We start from the raw sequence: 15003 nt of genomic DNA on the forward strand, positions 1-15003 counted from the left end.
TCTTGGGAACAAGACCTGAACCAGCACTTGTCGGACGACACCTGGGATTCATTTCTAGAGCTTGTTAATTCTTCATCATTCTGCTCTCGTCACTCCCTATTTAAGGTGGTCCACAGGACCCACATGTCCAAGGCCAAACTCTCCCATATTTACTCAGATGTGAATCCTCAGTGTGATAAATGCGGCAGTGGTGAGGACTAACCCTAACCCTTTTTTTCCCCCTCACTTTTGGGGTCATAGGTTTCCATAGGTTTAAATATGCTGTATAGAATTTGTACTCAATACCTTTTCTCACTCTATACTGCTGTGTAACATACATTGGAACTTGTATTATTGTCAATTCTTTGATGTGAAAATTCAATAAAAAGATTATTGATTAAAAAAAAGAAAGGGTCCCATCATTTTTGTCCAGGCCTGTTTCATGAGTTTGTTTTTTTAAATAATTCTGTTGAAGCATGGTTGAAAAGCAATGTCTGGCTTTCATTGGTTAAATTTCATAGAATTTTTATTTATTATTACTTTGGTCAGATTCAAGTTATTTCTGTGACCATTGTGAGTTTTTCTTTCATTAACTGAAGGGTACCAACAATCTTGTCCACGTATGTAGGCAGACAGTCTGGACAAGTGGAGATAAGTCAAAGCTCCAATCAATCACTTCACTTATAGATCACTGACAGCCAATTAGAATCCAAGCACGTTGTTTACAAATTAGATAAGTAAACAGAAACTCTGAAATAAAATCTGAGAAAATCTTTTGTTTTTATTGTTGTTTACATGTTGCTGGACACAACAGGAAGAAAAATCCATCCGAGTTGTTGGTTTTGTTGTGAAGTTACAACAGGTGTGACATCATAATTACATTACCTCTCTGTGTATTAAAATACATCTGAATAAATAAACATTCACAGTAAAATAAAGTCTGAAGGCACAATGTTTGTCCTGCTGGTAGCAATGCAGAGCATCACGAACCAGGACCTGGACCAGGACCAGGACCAGGGTTCTGGAGGTTTCAGGTTCTGGTTTCAGTCCCCCCTGTTTGATCAAAGACAGTCAAACGGTGCCTGATTGGCCAAACCCAGACAGGTGGCCTGCAGCATTCTTTGTTTACTGGTCAGCAGAAGGCGTGTGACTGGCTGCAGGCTGAGTGGGCGGGGCTTCATGAATCCATGCTTTTCTAAAATGTTTTTAAAAACACTCAGGTTGCAGATTACTTGGACGTGCTGCTGCTTCTGAGGGTGTACCTGCTGTCATAAGACCAAGGTGTGCTCAGTGGTACCAGTTTAAAATTCTAGTTGAGTTCATCCAGGTTCACCTAATCCGTACGACTCGGTTCTGGTCCGGGTGAGTGTGGCTCCAGCGGCATTTTGACAAAGGCAATAGCAGCAAGCTCCTTGCAGAACTCTTCCAGGACGATGATGCCTCTGAGAAGGGTCAGGTGTTCCAGTCTGAAGACACAGGAAGAGAAGTCAGCTGATCAGTACTGTTAACTGTCAACCAGTTAACCAGTACTGTGGGGGATACCCACACCTGTCACTTTGGGTATGTCCACCTGTCTGTTTGTAAAAACTTTATTTTCTTTTGAATGAACAACAAAAATAACAGTCAGTCTGGTACCCAGTGTGATGATTCAATCCCAGCAGGTCTCTCCTGATCTTCAACAGTCTGTCTGGCAGGTCGGACACCTGCTGGATCCTCTGCATCAACTCTCCCATCACCTGAGAAACAGACAGGTGAGACATTTTAGGGGACATACAGACTATTTCCTAACATGAAACCATTTGTCTCACCCTGATGAGGACGCTGAACAGCGACCTGGCGCAAGGGGACAGGTGGATGTACGGGTTCAGCAGGTACTCGTGCAGCATTGGGTGGCTGAAGGCAGACAGTCTGGACAAAACCGCTGTCAGCTGCAGGTTCAACTCATATGGCTGCAGACACACAGCACACCTGTGCAGGTGAGTCGCTGCACACAACTAAGAGAAATCATGAACGAGACATGTTCACATGTGTTCACCTGCTCCAAGATACGCCCCAGGCGGTCAAAGAGAACTTTCAGCAGCTCGCCTTCAAAGAAGTCCGCCTCCTCACCTGAGGACAAGGTCGGAGAAGGAAGACTCTGTGGCCAATCCCAAGACAGAGAGAAGGCCTGGCACTGGGTCACCTGACGAGGGGGAGGAGTCACACAGGTTTGTTTGTGAGCAGGAAGCTAAACCATCTGATGTCCGCTTTCTAGTGTGTGTGTGTAGTCTGACCAGTGTGTGTGCATCATGAATGTAGGACTCGTAGCCTCCTTCCTGTAACAGCTGAGCTGAACGGACCTGAACTGGAACCAGACACAAGAAACTGCAAAGACACACACACATACTAATGATGAGTATCTGTCTGAGCCTTTCAGACTAAACCCAGGGTCACATTACCCTTCATCAATAATCACTTCCATCTAGATTCATCAATAACTGAGTTCTGATCACACTGACAGACAAAAACCTGGATCTAGGTCAGTCAGTCTAATCTGATGGGGACCTGGACCTGGATCAGTCAGTCTGAGCCAGAGGAGGTCCGGACCGGGATCTGGATGATGTGGTTTTTTACCTGTTGACGACATCAGCAGCTGATCCCAGTCCAGCAGGAGGAGAAGAGGATGGAGGAAGAGGAGGAGGGAGGAGGTGTGTGTCAGAAAAGCTGTCAGAGAAGAAGGGGTCCTCCTCCAAATCTCTAAGGAGCAGGAAACAGGTTTTAGTGAATGAGTCAGGTTTACTCATCTGTCCCACAGGACTGTCAAATGATGCACATACTCGCTGTCCTCGCTGCCATCAGGTGGTCTGTCCTCCTGTCCTGCAGCAGGTGGGGACAGGTAACTCCGGCTCAGCAGGAAGTTCAGCACCAGGACGTCCAGAATGTCCCTGTGAGGCTTCTGCAGCAGCTCGTCCACCAGAGACAGAGACGTCATGCTGATCTGAGGACACACAGCTGGTTGTTATGGTGTCCCCTGCTCTGCTCCCTCACCTGTCACTGTGGGTATGTCAACCTGTCTCACCTGGTCAGAGATGTGGTCGCATCGCTGCAGCAGCAGGTGCGTCAGAGTCGGCGTCCTCAGCAGGAAGTGGACCAGGTGATCCAGCAGAGACGGGGACTGCAGCAGTCTGATGGCAGCACAGAGGACAGAGGTGGAGACCAGGACCACCTGCTCAGACCTGGACCACACACACATACACACACACCTGGACTCACTCATCTTCATCTTGTTGTTTGAATAAACATGTAAATAAACATCATTAAACAAAAATTAAAGGAAGGAGGAGATGAAGAACTCACGTGTGCTGCAGCTGAGGAAGAAGAGTCTCCATCAGCCACAGTTGGAGGACACACTGAGACACCTTCACTGCCAACACCTACACACACACACACACACACACACAGTGTCAGGTCATGTGACCACAGCAGGTGGATCATCAGTAACAATTGTGTTTACTTGAGGAGCCTCTCTGGTCAGCTGATCCAGGAAGTTGAACCAGGCGAAGAAGTCGGTCATGTGATCAGGGACCTCTGTTCTGAGATCAGCTCTGCAGCAGGAAGAGAGGAGACACTTGGTATCGGTTCTACCACACCTGCTCACCGGGCCTGTGTGTAGATTTCGCTATGATAACTGGGTGCGCATGTGTATACCTCCAGGGTGTGTAAGGCCAGCTCTGCAGCACTGCAGCATCCGCCTCCTCCACCGGCAGCAGGGAGTACAGCTCCCGGAGTCTCCCAGCCAGAAGCTCTCCCAGCTGGGTGCAGGTGCTCAGCAGCTCCCCCGGGGACCCGCCCTGTAGACCAGACAGCAGAAGGAGGCTCTCGTGGGCCTTCAGGCTGACAAAGCGCCTCTGGAAAAGCAATGAGCAAGACCAAAATACATGGAAATGATTTTCAGTTTGTTTGCCACGGGATCTCCAGCACATCAACTTTTTCTGTGGAAATTTAACCAGCATAAACATCCGGATTTTTTTTCTTTTCCTTTCCTATATCAGTAGTTTCTTGACAATAATAATTTATTTCTATTAAAAAGTATTAATATTTTAATTAAAATAATTCATATAAAAGTAATTAATGTTTTCAGATTTTTCCCCATGGATGGTCTCCAGGACAGCCTCAAACTGCAGCTCAAACACTGGAGATGAGTTTGATGGAGGCTGCTCTGGGTTTTTAACGATGCCGCTCCTTATTTATCAGCCAGTAAATTCCCAACCTGATGCTTCACTGGAAACAGATGCAAATTCCTCATTTTTCCAAGAGCCATGCAGCATTAAATTTCTTAAACTGCTGCGTTTCTGTCAATCCTATTATCCTCTGCTGAACTTCTCGAGGTGACGTCTCACCTACAGGGCGCAGCAGAGGTCAAAATTCATTCAACTCTCCTCCAGTTTTTCTTTTTCATTTGGCTCAGGAACCATGAAAAACTCTTAAACCATGAATAAATTCCACCTCATTCAGTGTTTGACAATTTCACGGTCATGTTTCTGTCCGTGTTTTAATCGTGAAAACAAAAAACTTTCATAAACCCATTTTTCTTCATCCTACAATAATATCTGACTCATCCGTGGTCCTTCATCGTACTGGATCCCTGACCTATGAAATGTTAGTCGAACTGGTGAGAACAAGGCAAATGAGTTAACACATTTTTGGTTGCATGTAGGGCAATTTTGGTTTCACTCTAAAGCCCTGAAATCCGTCCATGTTGATCGACGGTCTAAAACATCTGAAGTAAATAATAATAATAATAATAATGGATTAGATTTATATAACGCTTTTCAAGGCACCCAAAGCGCTTTACATTGTGTGAATCCATTATTCATCCACTCCTCACTCATACCTGGTGATGGTAAGCTACATGTGTAGCCACAGCTGCCCTGGGGCAAGCTGACGGAAACGTGGCTGCCAGTCTGCGCCTACGGCCTCTCCGACCATCACCGAACATTCATCCACACATTCATACACCAGCGATGCCAACACAAAGATCAGAACGGGTCAGAACAGAAGCTTCAGTCAAAACTAAATAAACCTCAGCAGATACTGTCACTACAACAAGCTAATTGTAGCCTTTCCCGCTATGTGAAACATCAGAGCTCTGCACCATGACACCTGTCCTGTACGCCTCCACCAAGACAGGTGTCACTATGACAACATAAAGCGATGACATCACACTGAATTCTGCAGGTTTAGTAAATCTGACTTGACTTCAGTTAGAGGGACAGAGAAAATCTTCCAGCCATCTTTACTGGTTAAAAACCAGATGCATCTCATCTCTTTGTGTTTGAGAGAAGGTGGTGTTGGTTTCTGAGCCTACACCCGAGACATTGCGGTCCGGGTTCTGGTTCGGTTTCCTCAGTGAACGTCTGTGAGTGATTGTTTCAGGTGTCGGGTTCCTGTTAGAGCTGAGCTGATTAAAATTTGATGCCTGAACGAAGATTAAACACATTAAACTAAAAAGAATGTTTACTGGTTTCTGACCCAAAGAAAAAACTTTATTTAAAGTCAGAACATGACAAAAATCACCACTTTATACTCCATACAATCTAATAAGATCAACAATGTAAATAACTTGTTTATGTTTGTTGTTTTCAGGGTGTGTTTCCTGTTCAGTCAAACTAACCAATAGTTTATTTCAACATTGAACATGATCAATGATCCTCAGATTAATCGCTAGCTCAGTCTGGGCTGGTTAGTTACAGTTAACTAGTTAACTGACCTGACTCCTAGTGAGTTGCAGAAGCGCCCACAGAAGGCCGCTGTCTGATTGGACGAGGTCAGTGGCAGATGAATCTAACTGGACAAGGCTGGAGGCAGATGGATCTGACTGGCTGCAGGGTGGCTGTGAATCTGTCTTGTGCCTGGAAGCGTTCATGCTGGGCTGTGATTGGCTGGAAGCTGGCAACTGGTCTATCAGCTGTGAAGATAGATTATGTCAGAGTGTGATGTCATCTGAACATAGCAGACCGCAGGCGGAGGATTGCAGCTCACCTGTAAGACGTATCTGAGTGTATCCGGATCCTGTTTGACCCCGGAGCAGAGGACCAATAGGAACTGAGCTTCCTCCTTCTCAGTCTGGGAACCAGGAAGTGCACACAGGCGGATCAGCTTCTGGGGGCGGAGCACAGGTGATGTTACAGAGGGTGGAGTCATGTGATAACGGTTCAGGTGACAGAGCATCTTGTCGTCTCACCTCAAGTATTAATGAACTGAATGTGGTCAACTGTGAGCTGCTTCCACACAGGTGAGCATTACCTGTTCTCAGGTAACTGTGAGGCAGCTCAGACTGATCTGAAGTTAAATTCTGGGGTCTCATTTATAAACGCTGAGAACACACAAAACGTGGCCTGAAATTGGCGCACGCCACTTCCCACACAAAAGTTGTGATCTATAAAAACAAACATGACGGAAAATGTGCGCACCTGTACATAAGCTCTGACCCATGCGTACGGACATTTTGGAGACGATGCAGGTGGTGAATTGCAGTCAGACTGCATCTTAGTCCTCTCACATAATTTCACTTCACACCAACATCAACCATAGATCTACGTCATAAACATTCAAACCAGCAATGTCATCTGTACTGCGGCTTGTAGTGAGCCATAACTATTAACATTTTTCAGTATAAAAATATAGAAACTTAAATCTCAAACCCAGGAGCAGAGAAAAGGGCCGTTCAGTTTTAGCTACAGGTAAAATTCTGATCATGGTTGTAGCCTAAATCACTGACTGACACAATCATTTTGCTGAGGTGGGAAGCAAACTGCCCCCCACCCCCACCCAGTATGAGGACCGCGACCCACAGCCCCCTCCCCGACAGGAAGGCTTTACACGGGATCTGAGAGGATGTAATGCAGCGTTGGAGATGACAACAATGCAAAGGTTCATTTTTAAAGATCTTTTAATGTGTTAGATGTGTCCCACACAACTGTCACCACGATCCACATCTCAGCTCTAATTTCTTCAAGCTCATCAGCTTTGACATTAATGGTGCTGATGGTGTCCCTTTGTGTTTGGAGTAAAGCGTCGGTCAGAACTCGACCACTTCCAGATGCATCATGTGCACTTGTGCTGGGAACAGCTGGAGCTCAGCAACCACATCTTCCTCGTTGGGTCGGGACCTCCTCATCCTCACCACCTTCCTCCCCCGACTGGAAGAACTGAAGGATGCAGCACATCAGCCTGATGTTTTCTCTACATGTGTATGAAAAAGTTCACACAGTAATAAAATAAAATATTTAACAGCTTTACCGGGTTCCTCTGTAGTCTCTCCCGGGTCAGTGTCTCCCTCCTTCATTTTCTGGTCCAGTGTGTGAGCTCGGGTCTGCCCTTGCCCCCTCTGGTTGCAGATACACTCTGATGGTGGGAGGCAAGTCTTTTTTTTCCTTTCTGCCTCTGAGGTCTGACCACTTCTTTTTTATTAGCTCCGCCAAAGCGGACTTTGTCTCCATGTCTTTTACATAACTCAACAAGTTATGGACGGATTTTTATTAAATTTTCAGAAAATGTCAGAAATGGAAGAAGGAACAAGTGATTAGAATTTGGGGGTGATCCAGATCACCATCTGGATCCAGGGATTTTTAAAGGATTCTTTACTATGGGGTTTAGCAGCATTCTGGTGACCAACAAGGACCCAGATATTAACACACACATCTCAGAACTTTGCTTTTAATGTTTCATTAACTCAGACATCTCAGGTGGAGTTTCTTACAGACAAAGAAACTTCTTCCCAGGGAGAGGGAGGAATTTATGGCCGTGAGCTCGGACGCTCAACAGCTCCCAGCATCATGCTGAATTATGGTGCAAGAATTAGTACAATGAACTGCATTGAAATGTTCAATTACAATGTGCATCAATTTAATGTTAAATTTTTAACTATACTGTTTACATTCTGTTTATTTGCACTATCCCACTGTACCTTCTTGCACTCATATTTCTATTTTCTACAATTATATTTATTTAATACTTGTAAATAATTTAAAATGCAACATTTTAAGGAGCAGATGCTGAAATTTCATTGTTGTACAGCACTGATAATAAAGACGTTCTTACTCTGATCTAACGTACACATGGAACTGGATGAGGACGACCGGCGTCCTCTACTAAACTGCTAGAAGTATGGTTGGCTGTCGGAAATGAAGCGGTAATAGTAAATTACTTAGCCTTTTCAGGAGTTAAGCTTTCATCTTAAACAGACGACGTCATTTAGCTCCAAAAGAATTCAGAAATCCTCTCATCAAACATTAATTAATTAACACCACAGTTTAATTCATTTCTGTGACTGTTATCATTATTTTTGCTCCACATCTTACATTGTCTTACCATAAGAGTCTTCCCATGTTTATTTTTTTTGTAAAGATTCTCTTTTGATATTATGTCGTTTCTAGTCTAAGTAATAAATATTCACATTTATCTAACTAGTAGTTGTTGGTGATTTTTCCTTTAACTTATGTTTTGGTTCCGTCGAACAAGAACTTTCGTAATTACCGTCCAGAGACTGATTGATCTGATTAAGTTGAATAATTAATTAATTTAAATAATCTAATACTTACATGGTTATTTGTGCTGCCATTAAGAGAATAAGCTTGGTAGTGCCCTGAGATTTACAAATATTAATAGTAATATTATAATTTATTGTTTTATATTGATTATTGAATTAATATTTTATATAAACATTATTTGTGTTTAATGGCGCTAAATCCTAGGAGATAGGGATCATTTTGCCATAACTCAAAAATAATGGCCACAATCACTGGTAAAAAATGTCTGGACGGAGGTCTGCAAGTGTTTCTAGTTTGTGTGTCACTGCACCACACCACGTTGCACTCGCAGCGTTTTCTTTTATGCTGCAGCCACCAAACAAAGTTTCTTTTCCAGCCTCCACTTCACCAACGAGCACTTTAATTTATGAGAGAAAAGTTCAGCAGCTTCTTCATGTGCAACGACATTCATGTCCTGTTTTGCACTGACCATAAATAGCTGGTTTGGGCGTGTTCTGGGCAGCATATGAGGCGATTCAGGTGGACACATTTCCGAGTAGTCTGTGATCTATAAAGGGGAAATGCTTGAAGGTCTGTGTGCACATGGTTTTAAAAGTCTGGATGTTTTTTTGCCATTCACCATTTTCAGCTTCTGGTACACTTTTAGTGTAGATCCTATGCAATGTTTCATCAATGAGACCCCTGGTTTTCATGTTTTCTAACCCAAACTATGTTCTTTTGACCCAGAGATCCTGGATCAGTTTGTCTTTCCTGAACAGCGACACAGTGAAGAAGACGTTCTGTTGTTCAGTTTAATGCGTAAGATCCAGTATGACACTGTTCAGGGAACTGATAAGAATTTATTGATATCAGCACCATTATCAATTCTGGCTATTGATTCGGTTCTTTATCGAGTCCCTTACCAGTTCCTGACCAAATTGTTTTAAGAAGAAACAAGTTTTTACAACACAAATTTATGATGTGAAAAATGTCTGACTTTAATATCTAAAAGGAGTAAAACTCAGTCTGTGTCACCTCCACACAAACATTGTAAAGAACAGCGTTGTTCTTTGAGCCTGAAAAAAGTAACTAGTTACTTCATTCAAAAAGTAACTCTTACTTTGTTGATTACTTACACCAAAGTAATGCATTACTGCTGAAAGTAACTTTTTAGTTACTTTCATAAAAGAACATACTTAAAAATCCTCCCATTATTTCCTTATAACTTAATTAGGCTACAGTGTCGTACGAAATATAAAACAAACTCCAAGACAAAGTCATTTTAACCCTAATTTATTTAAGTCAGGCCAGCAGATTATTAAAGAAATAAATAAAAAATAATTTAACAGCTGCTCTAAAATTAAAACTTTGCTGCGTGTCGAGCAATCCAATCTTTCTCCTACTCTTAATTATGTTTTTTTTTTATTTACATATTTGCTTAGTTATTTGCAGGCGTTGTCACTCTCTGTCATGTGGATTTGTATGTGTGTGTGTGTGTGTGTGTGTGTGTGTGTGTGTGTACCTGTACAGGTCTGTAGACGTTGACCAGCTGCAGCAGAGGTTTCTGCATCTCAGAAAGCAGCTTTGAGAAGAAGATCAGAACCTGCTGACACATTCCTGGAGGATACTGAGGAGGAAGAGGACGGACACGTTACTGGGAGACAAAGATATACTCACCTGTCCTCATCCTCTCTAACATTTGTCCTCGTCTCCTCATGTCAGTCTTTGTCTCCTAACATCTACAGGGGTGATGGCGAAAAGAAAAAAAAAAAAAAACCCCGAGCCTGAACATGTTAAGGTGTTCCTCGATGGACACTGCTACGATTAATCTGAAATTTCAGCACAATATTAACGCACAGAACACACTTCAGCTTTTTTCACAAGAACGTCCTGTTGAATTCACAACTATTTCTATATTAAATATTTGTTTTTCTAGATCCAAATTTCTAAAAATTACACAATGTGCAAGAGATTATTTTAAAAATAACCACTTTAACCACTGACCTGTTGTGGAAGTAATTTTATTGCATATGGTAATCAATCATATTTACTCATAATCATCACACGTATGATCATTCTTTTATTCATATAATACATTTATTACCCTCAGTTACATTTCATAATGTGTATTTTCCTTATATAGAACACTGAAGTTATTATTCTCCTGTTGGGTTATGATGCAGGCTTGTGTGAGGTCAGGCTGACTACGTTTCTTCCAGACTCTTGATATGGGAAAAGTTGAGACTGGTGGGCAGCTGCTAGATAGAAACAGTTGTTTAGAAATAACAGCCTGTTTGGGCGAGACAGTAGGAGACGGCGCCTTCTAGTCTCCCTTCTCCTTTCATCGGTTTAGAGACTGGCCTTCTGCTAGAGTCAGGTTGAATAAAAAGGATTTTGAAAATGCATCAAGAGTGAGTCCTCTGCTTGGCTTTTGGAGTCAGGAAGACTGCTCTCGACTGCAAGTACTGTCTGTATTTTATACTTCTCCTGTAGTAAACTTCTAATTACTTTTACTCATTCAGACTTTTGGAAATTATTCTACAACACTGTTCTTTGGCAGATTTGTGGTTATGGTGCAGCAGTATAAAAAAGATGGTAATAGTAATACGCCATGTGACTACAATACGGTCCTCACACATGTAAGGCTTTTAAAATCCAAATATAAAGTTTTCCAAGTTGTCATTGGCAACGTTAGTATACTACTGTACCCTGTGCTGAAGTGTCCATGTTAATTATCTGTGCTGCAGACCGGCTCAAAGGCTTCATTTCTTACACAGACTCAGGCTGTTTGGGGTCCGACCTGAGATCATGCTTGTTTTCTATTATGCTGTCCTTGGTAGCATCATCAGATACGGTATGGCTGCATGGTTCGGTACCTTAACAGTTCAGTCTAAATCCAGTCTACCTGCTGGATAACAATGGAGCCTCAGATAGTTTTCTTTTTTTCTTTCTTCATTACTCGGTTGGTGTTTACGTTCACTAAGTTTACCATGACATGTAGATTCAGTCATTTCGGAGGTTTAAGTGATTCAACGTCCTAATGGCTGCTATGGGAAATCTCTGTCTGGCTGGGTAGGTGTCCATTTCACAAACAACAAGCGGCTTCGGAGTGCACAGCCTACGTAGGACACTCCGTAGTCTACGTAGCCCATGCACTCCGAAGTGTGTAGACCCTGAATTGGGACACAGCTAACATCAGTGTCAGACCATTTATGACCATTATATGTTTAAAATGTAACTCTGTCAACATGCTTTCACATCTGAGAAAGGTTTTTATTTTGGTTCATATGAGTCATGACTTCATAGCCATGAAAATAATGGGGTAGAAAAAAAGTTAAAGGGCATCAGAGGGCTGCATAAAGTTTTGTCAGTAACTTCACTCATTATATTGCTTATATATATATATATATATATATATATATATATATATATATATATAGCATACACCTATAGCCTAAATCTAAAGATATGTTAATTTGTATAATTGGTAGCTTTATTAATGCATGTTCCATAGAAAGAAAAATTCACATTTCAAATTTAAAATAAATAAAATAGAAGTTATTTTATTCATACATACTTCTAAAATTAATAAACCTGGATTCTTGAGCCATGTTCACACGGAACCCAAAGCACCGTTCAGCAACACACCTCAGTAAGACTGGTTTCACACACACACACACACACACACAGTAGGATAACAAAACGAGTACCAAGATAAAATGAGGCCTTTTCTTTCAGGGTTTTCCAAAATATTACACTACTAATTCAGGAGTCTGTGATTTTTTCCTTGCATGTATCCCGCATTTTTTTCCTCCCATCACACACTGGAATTCTGGCATGATGTCAGACACCCATCACTCCCACAACTATCCATATATTCAATCCTTGTCTCCTCATGTCTGTCCTCGTCTCCAAACATCTCCTAGTCTTATCTCCAAACGCCTATCCTTGTCTCATAACATTACTCCTCAACTCCTAGTCCTGTTTCCTAACATCTGACTTGATCTCCTAACACCTGACCTTGTTTACTAGTCCTGTTTCCTAGCATCTGCCTTGATCTCCTAACATCTGACCTTGTTTACTAGTCCTGTTTCCTAGCATCTGCCTTGATCTCCTAACATCTGACCTCGTTTACTAGTCCTGTTTCCTAACATCTGCCTTGATCTCCTAACATCTGACCTCGTTTACTAGTCCTGTTTCCTAGCATCTGCCTTGATCTCCTAACATCTGACCTTGTTTACTAGTCCTGTTTCCTAGCATCTGCCTTGATCTCCTAACATCTGACCTCGTTTACTAGTCCTGTTTCCTAGCATCTGTCTTGATCTCCTAACATCTGACCTCGTTTACTAGTCCTGTTTCCTAACATCTGTCTTGATCTCCTAACATCTGACCTCGTTTACTAGTCCTGTTTCCTAACATCTGCCTTGATCTCCTAACATCTGACCTTGTTTACTAGTCCTGTTTCCTAACATCTGTCTTGATCTCCTAACATCTGACCTCGTTTACTAGTCCTGTTTCCTAACATCTGTCTTGATCTCCTAACATCTGACCTCGTTTACTAGTCCTGTTTCCTAACATCTGTCTTGATCTCCTAACATCTGACCTCGTTTACTAGTCCTGTTTCCTAACATCTGCCTTGATCTCCTAACATCTGACCTCGTTTACTAGTCCTGTTTCCTAACATCTGTCTTGATCTCCTAACATCTGACCTCGTTTACTAGTCCTGTTTCCTAACATCTGTCTTGATCTCCTAACATCTGACCTCGTTTACTAGTCCTGTTTCGTAACATCTGCCTTGATCTCCTAACATCTCCTGTTTCCTAGCATCTGTCTTGATCTCCTAACATCTGACCTCGTTTACTAGTCCTGTTTCGTAACATCTGCCTTGATCTCCTAACATCTAACCTCATTTACTAGTCCTGTTTCCTAGCATCTGTCTTGATCTCCTAACATCTGACCTCGTTTACTAGTCCTGTTTCCTAACATCTGACTTGATCTCCTAACATCTGACCTTGTTTACTAGTCCTGTTTCCTAACATCTGTCTTCCTCTCCGAATAGTGTCTTGTAACATCTCTCCTTATCTCCTCACGTCTGTCGTCATGTCCTTTCTCATAATACCTGTCCAATCAGCAGCTGTGTTGGGCCCCCGCCCCCTTCATGTTCATCTTACAGGTGAGCTTACCTGAGCCTTTCCCAGCGTGCACATTGTCTCCAGCAGTTTGTGCTGCAGCAGATACTCTAAACAGGGCCCGGTGTCCTCCACAGCCTGATTAATAAAATCAGTATGATTAATATGATCAACATTAACATCACACAAGCTCTTTTCAAGTATGTCACCTGATGTTTGTCCTCATACAGAAGGATGTCCAGCATCTGTTTGAGATGCCATGGGATGTCTGTCTGTTTGACAGGAAGATTCTCGTCTGCCCACAAACATAAACAAACACAGGGTGAGTGGTTCATCAGGTAACAGCCTGAGAGAAAATGCAGGTTAAAGCTGCTCACCTGTCGTCTTTATGTAGTAATTAGTTACTGATTTCCAATGATCAATAAACGAGTCCAGCAGGTCCACTGTGGGCTCCCTCTGAGACACATGGACAGATTATGAATAATTATATATGTTTGTTTACCTGTGTTTGTTTACTTCGGAGGTGTAATTTGACACTTTGGATTTCATTCCAAGAACCTTGTTTGTGTTTCTGGACTCTTGACTCTCAGAGTCCACATCAAAGACCAGAAATTGGCCCCAGACCCACTGAGGTACGCATACCTGCAGCAGATAAACTGCTCACCTGGATCTACCACACAGATAACGTTAGCAACAGTTTGCTTCACATTCTTCTGATGAACCTAAGATAACCGGAACTCCGGTTCTTCTCGTCGGCTCTGTAGAACCCGTCCCGGTTCCCCGGTTGTTAAAAAGACAGGTGGACACAAAGATAGCCTACCTAACTGTGTCTCCAAATCCCCAAATCCAACTTTGTCCAACTTTTCAGACAGCTTAAATAAGCTAACTAGGCTAACGTGCACGAGTAGTTGACTCACCGTCTCCAACGCGTGCAGCAACATGCTGGTTAGCTTACTGAACGCCTCCATGTCTGTTACCCCGGTAACCCCCGGTTTGACCCGGTTCCACCTGGGTTACTGCATTATTATGATCCACGTCAATAACTACAGCTGACTCTCCAGTCAGCTCCGAAAACACACTTCCGGTTTGACCATCAACACTAAAACGGACTGTTTGTTGTTCGTTCACATCCGGTTATGACGTTTCACAGTAAAAAGCTTCAGACAACATTTTTGATTGGTGGTAGTGTGTGTGTGTGTGTACGTGTGTGTGTGTGTGTGTGTGTGTGTGTGTGTGTGTGTGTGTGTGTGTGTGTGTGTGTGTGTGTGTGTGTGCCTGGAAAATTGCTGTCCGCAGTTCATATAAACATACATTCATCTTCAGTTAAAACATAAATGCTATAAGAATAATTAATAATACTGGTTACAGAAATCATACAAATTCAC

The 15003-nt window shown here is 42.5% G+C and overlaps 1 protein-coding gene across 2 annotated transcripts; it reads right to left on the minus strand.

Moving 5' to 3' along the window:
- Window positions 1-746: 746 nt before the first annotated feature.
- On the minus strand, window positions 747-14738 carry fhip2b (FHF complex subunit HOOK interacting protein 2B). 2 transcript variants are annotated; one of them, XM_041999846.1, is made up of 18 exons: window positions 14536-14738; window positions 13996-14074; window positions 13828-13913; window positions 13673-13756; window positions 10012-10116; window positions 6001-6117; window positions 5729-5926; window positions 3667-3866; window positions 3473-3563; window positions 3316-3392; window positions 3038-3194; window positions 2796-2956; window positions 2593-2715; window positions 2253-2343; window positions 2015-2161; window positions 1788-1928; window positions 1615-1715; window positions 747-1445 (listed from the first exon to the last, which is right to left on the minus strand). In XM_041999846.1, exons 1-18 carry the CDS (start codon window positions 14584-14586, stop codon window positions 1313-1315), a joined length of 2142 nt encoding a protein of 713 aa, XP_041855780.1. In that variant the 5' UTR covers window positions 14587-14738; the 3' UTR covers window positions 747-1312. The 2 variants fall into 2 exon arrangements, with proteins under 2 accessions (XP_041855780.1, XP_041855779.1); XM_041999845.1 differs by having other exon boundaries at window positions 6001-6120.
- Between the last annotated feature and the right edge of the window lie 265 nt (window positions 14739-15003).

The sequence above is a fragment of the Melanotaenia boesemani genome, chromosome 11 (assembly GCF_017639745.1).
Source record: "Melanotaenia boesemani isolate fMelBoe1 chromosome 11, fMelBoe1.pri, whole genome shotgun sequence".
Taxonomy (NCBI): domain Eukaryota; kingdom Metazoa; phylum Chordata; class Actinopteri; order Atheriniformes; family Melanotaeniidae; genus Melanotaenia; species Melanotaenia boesemani.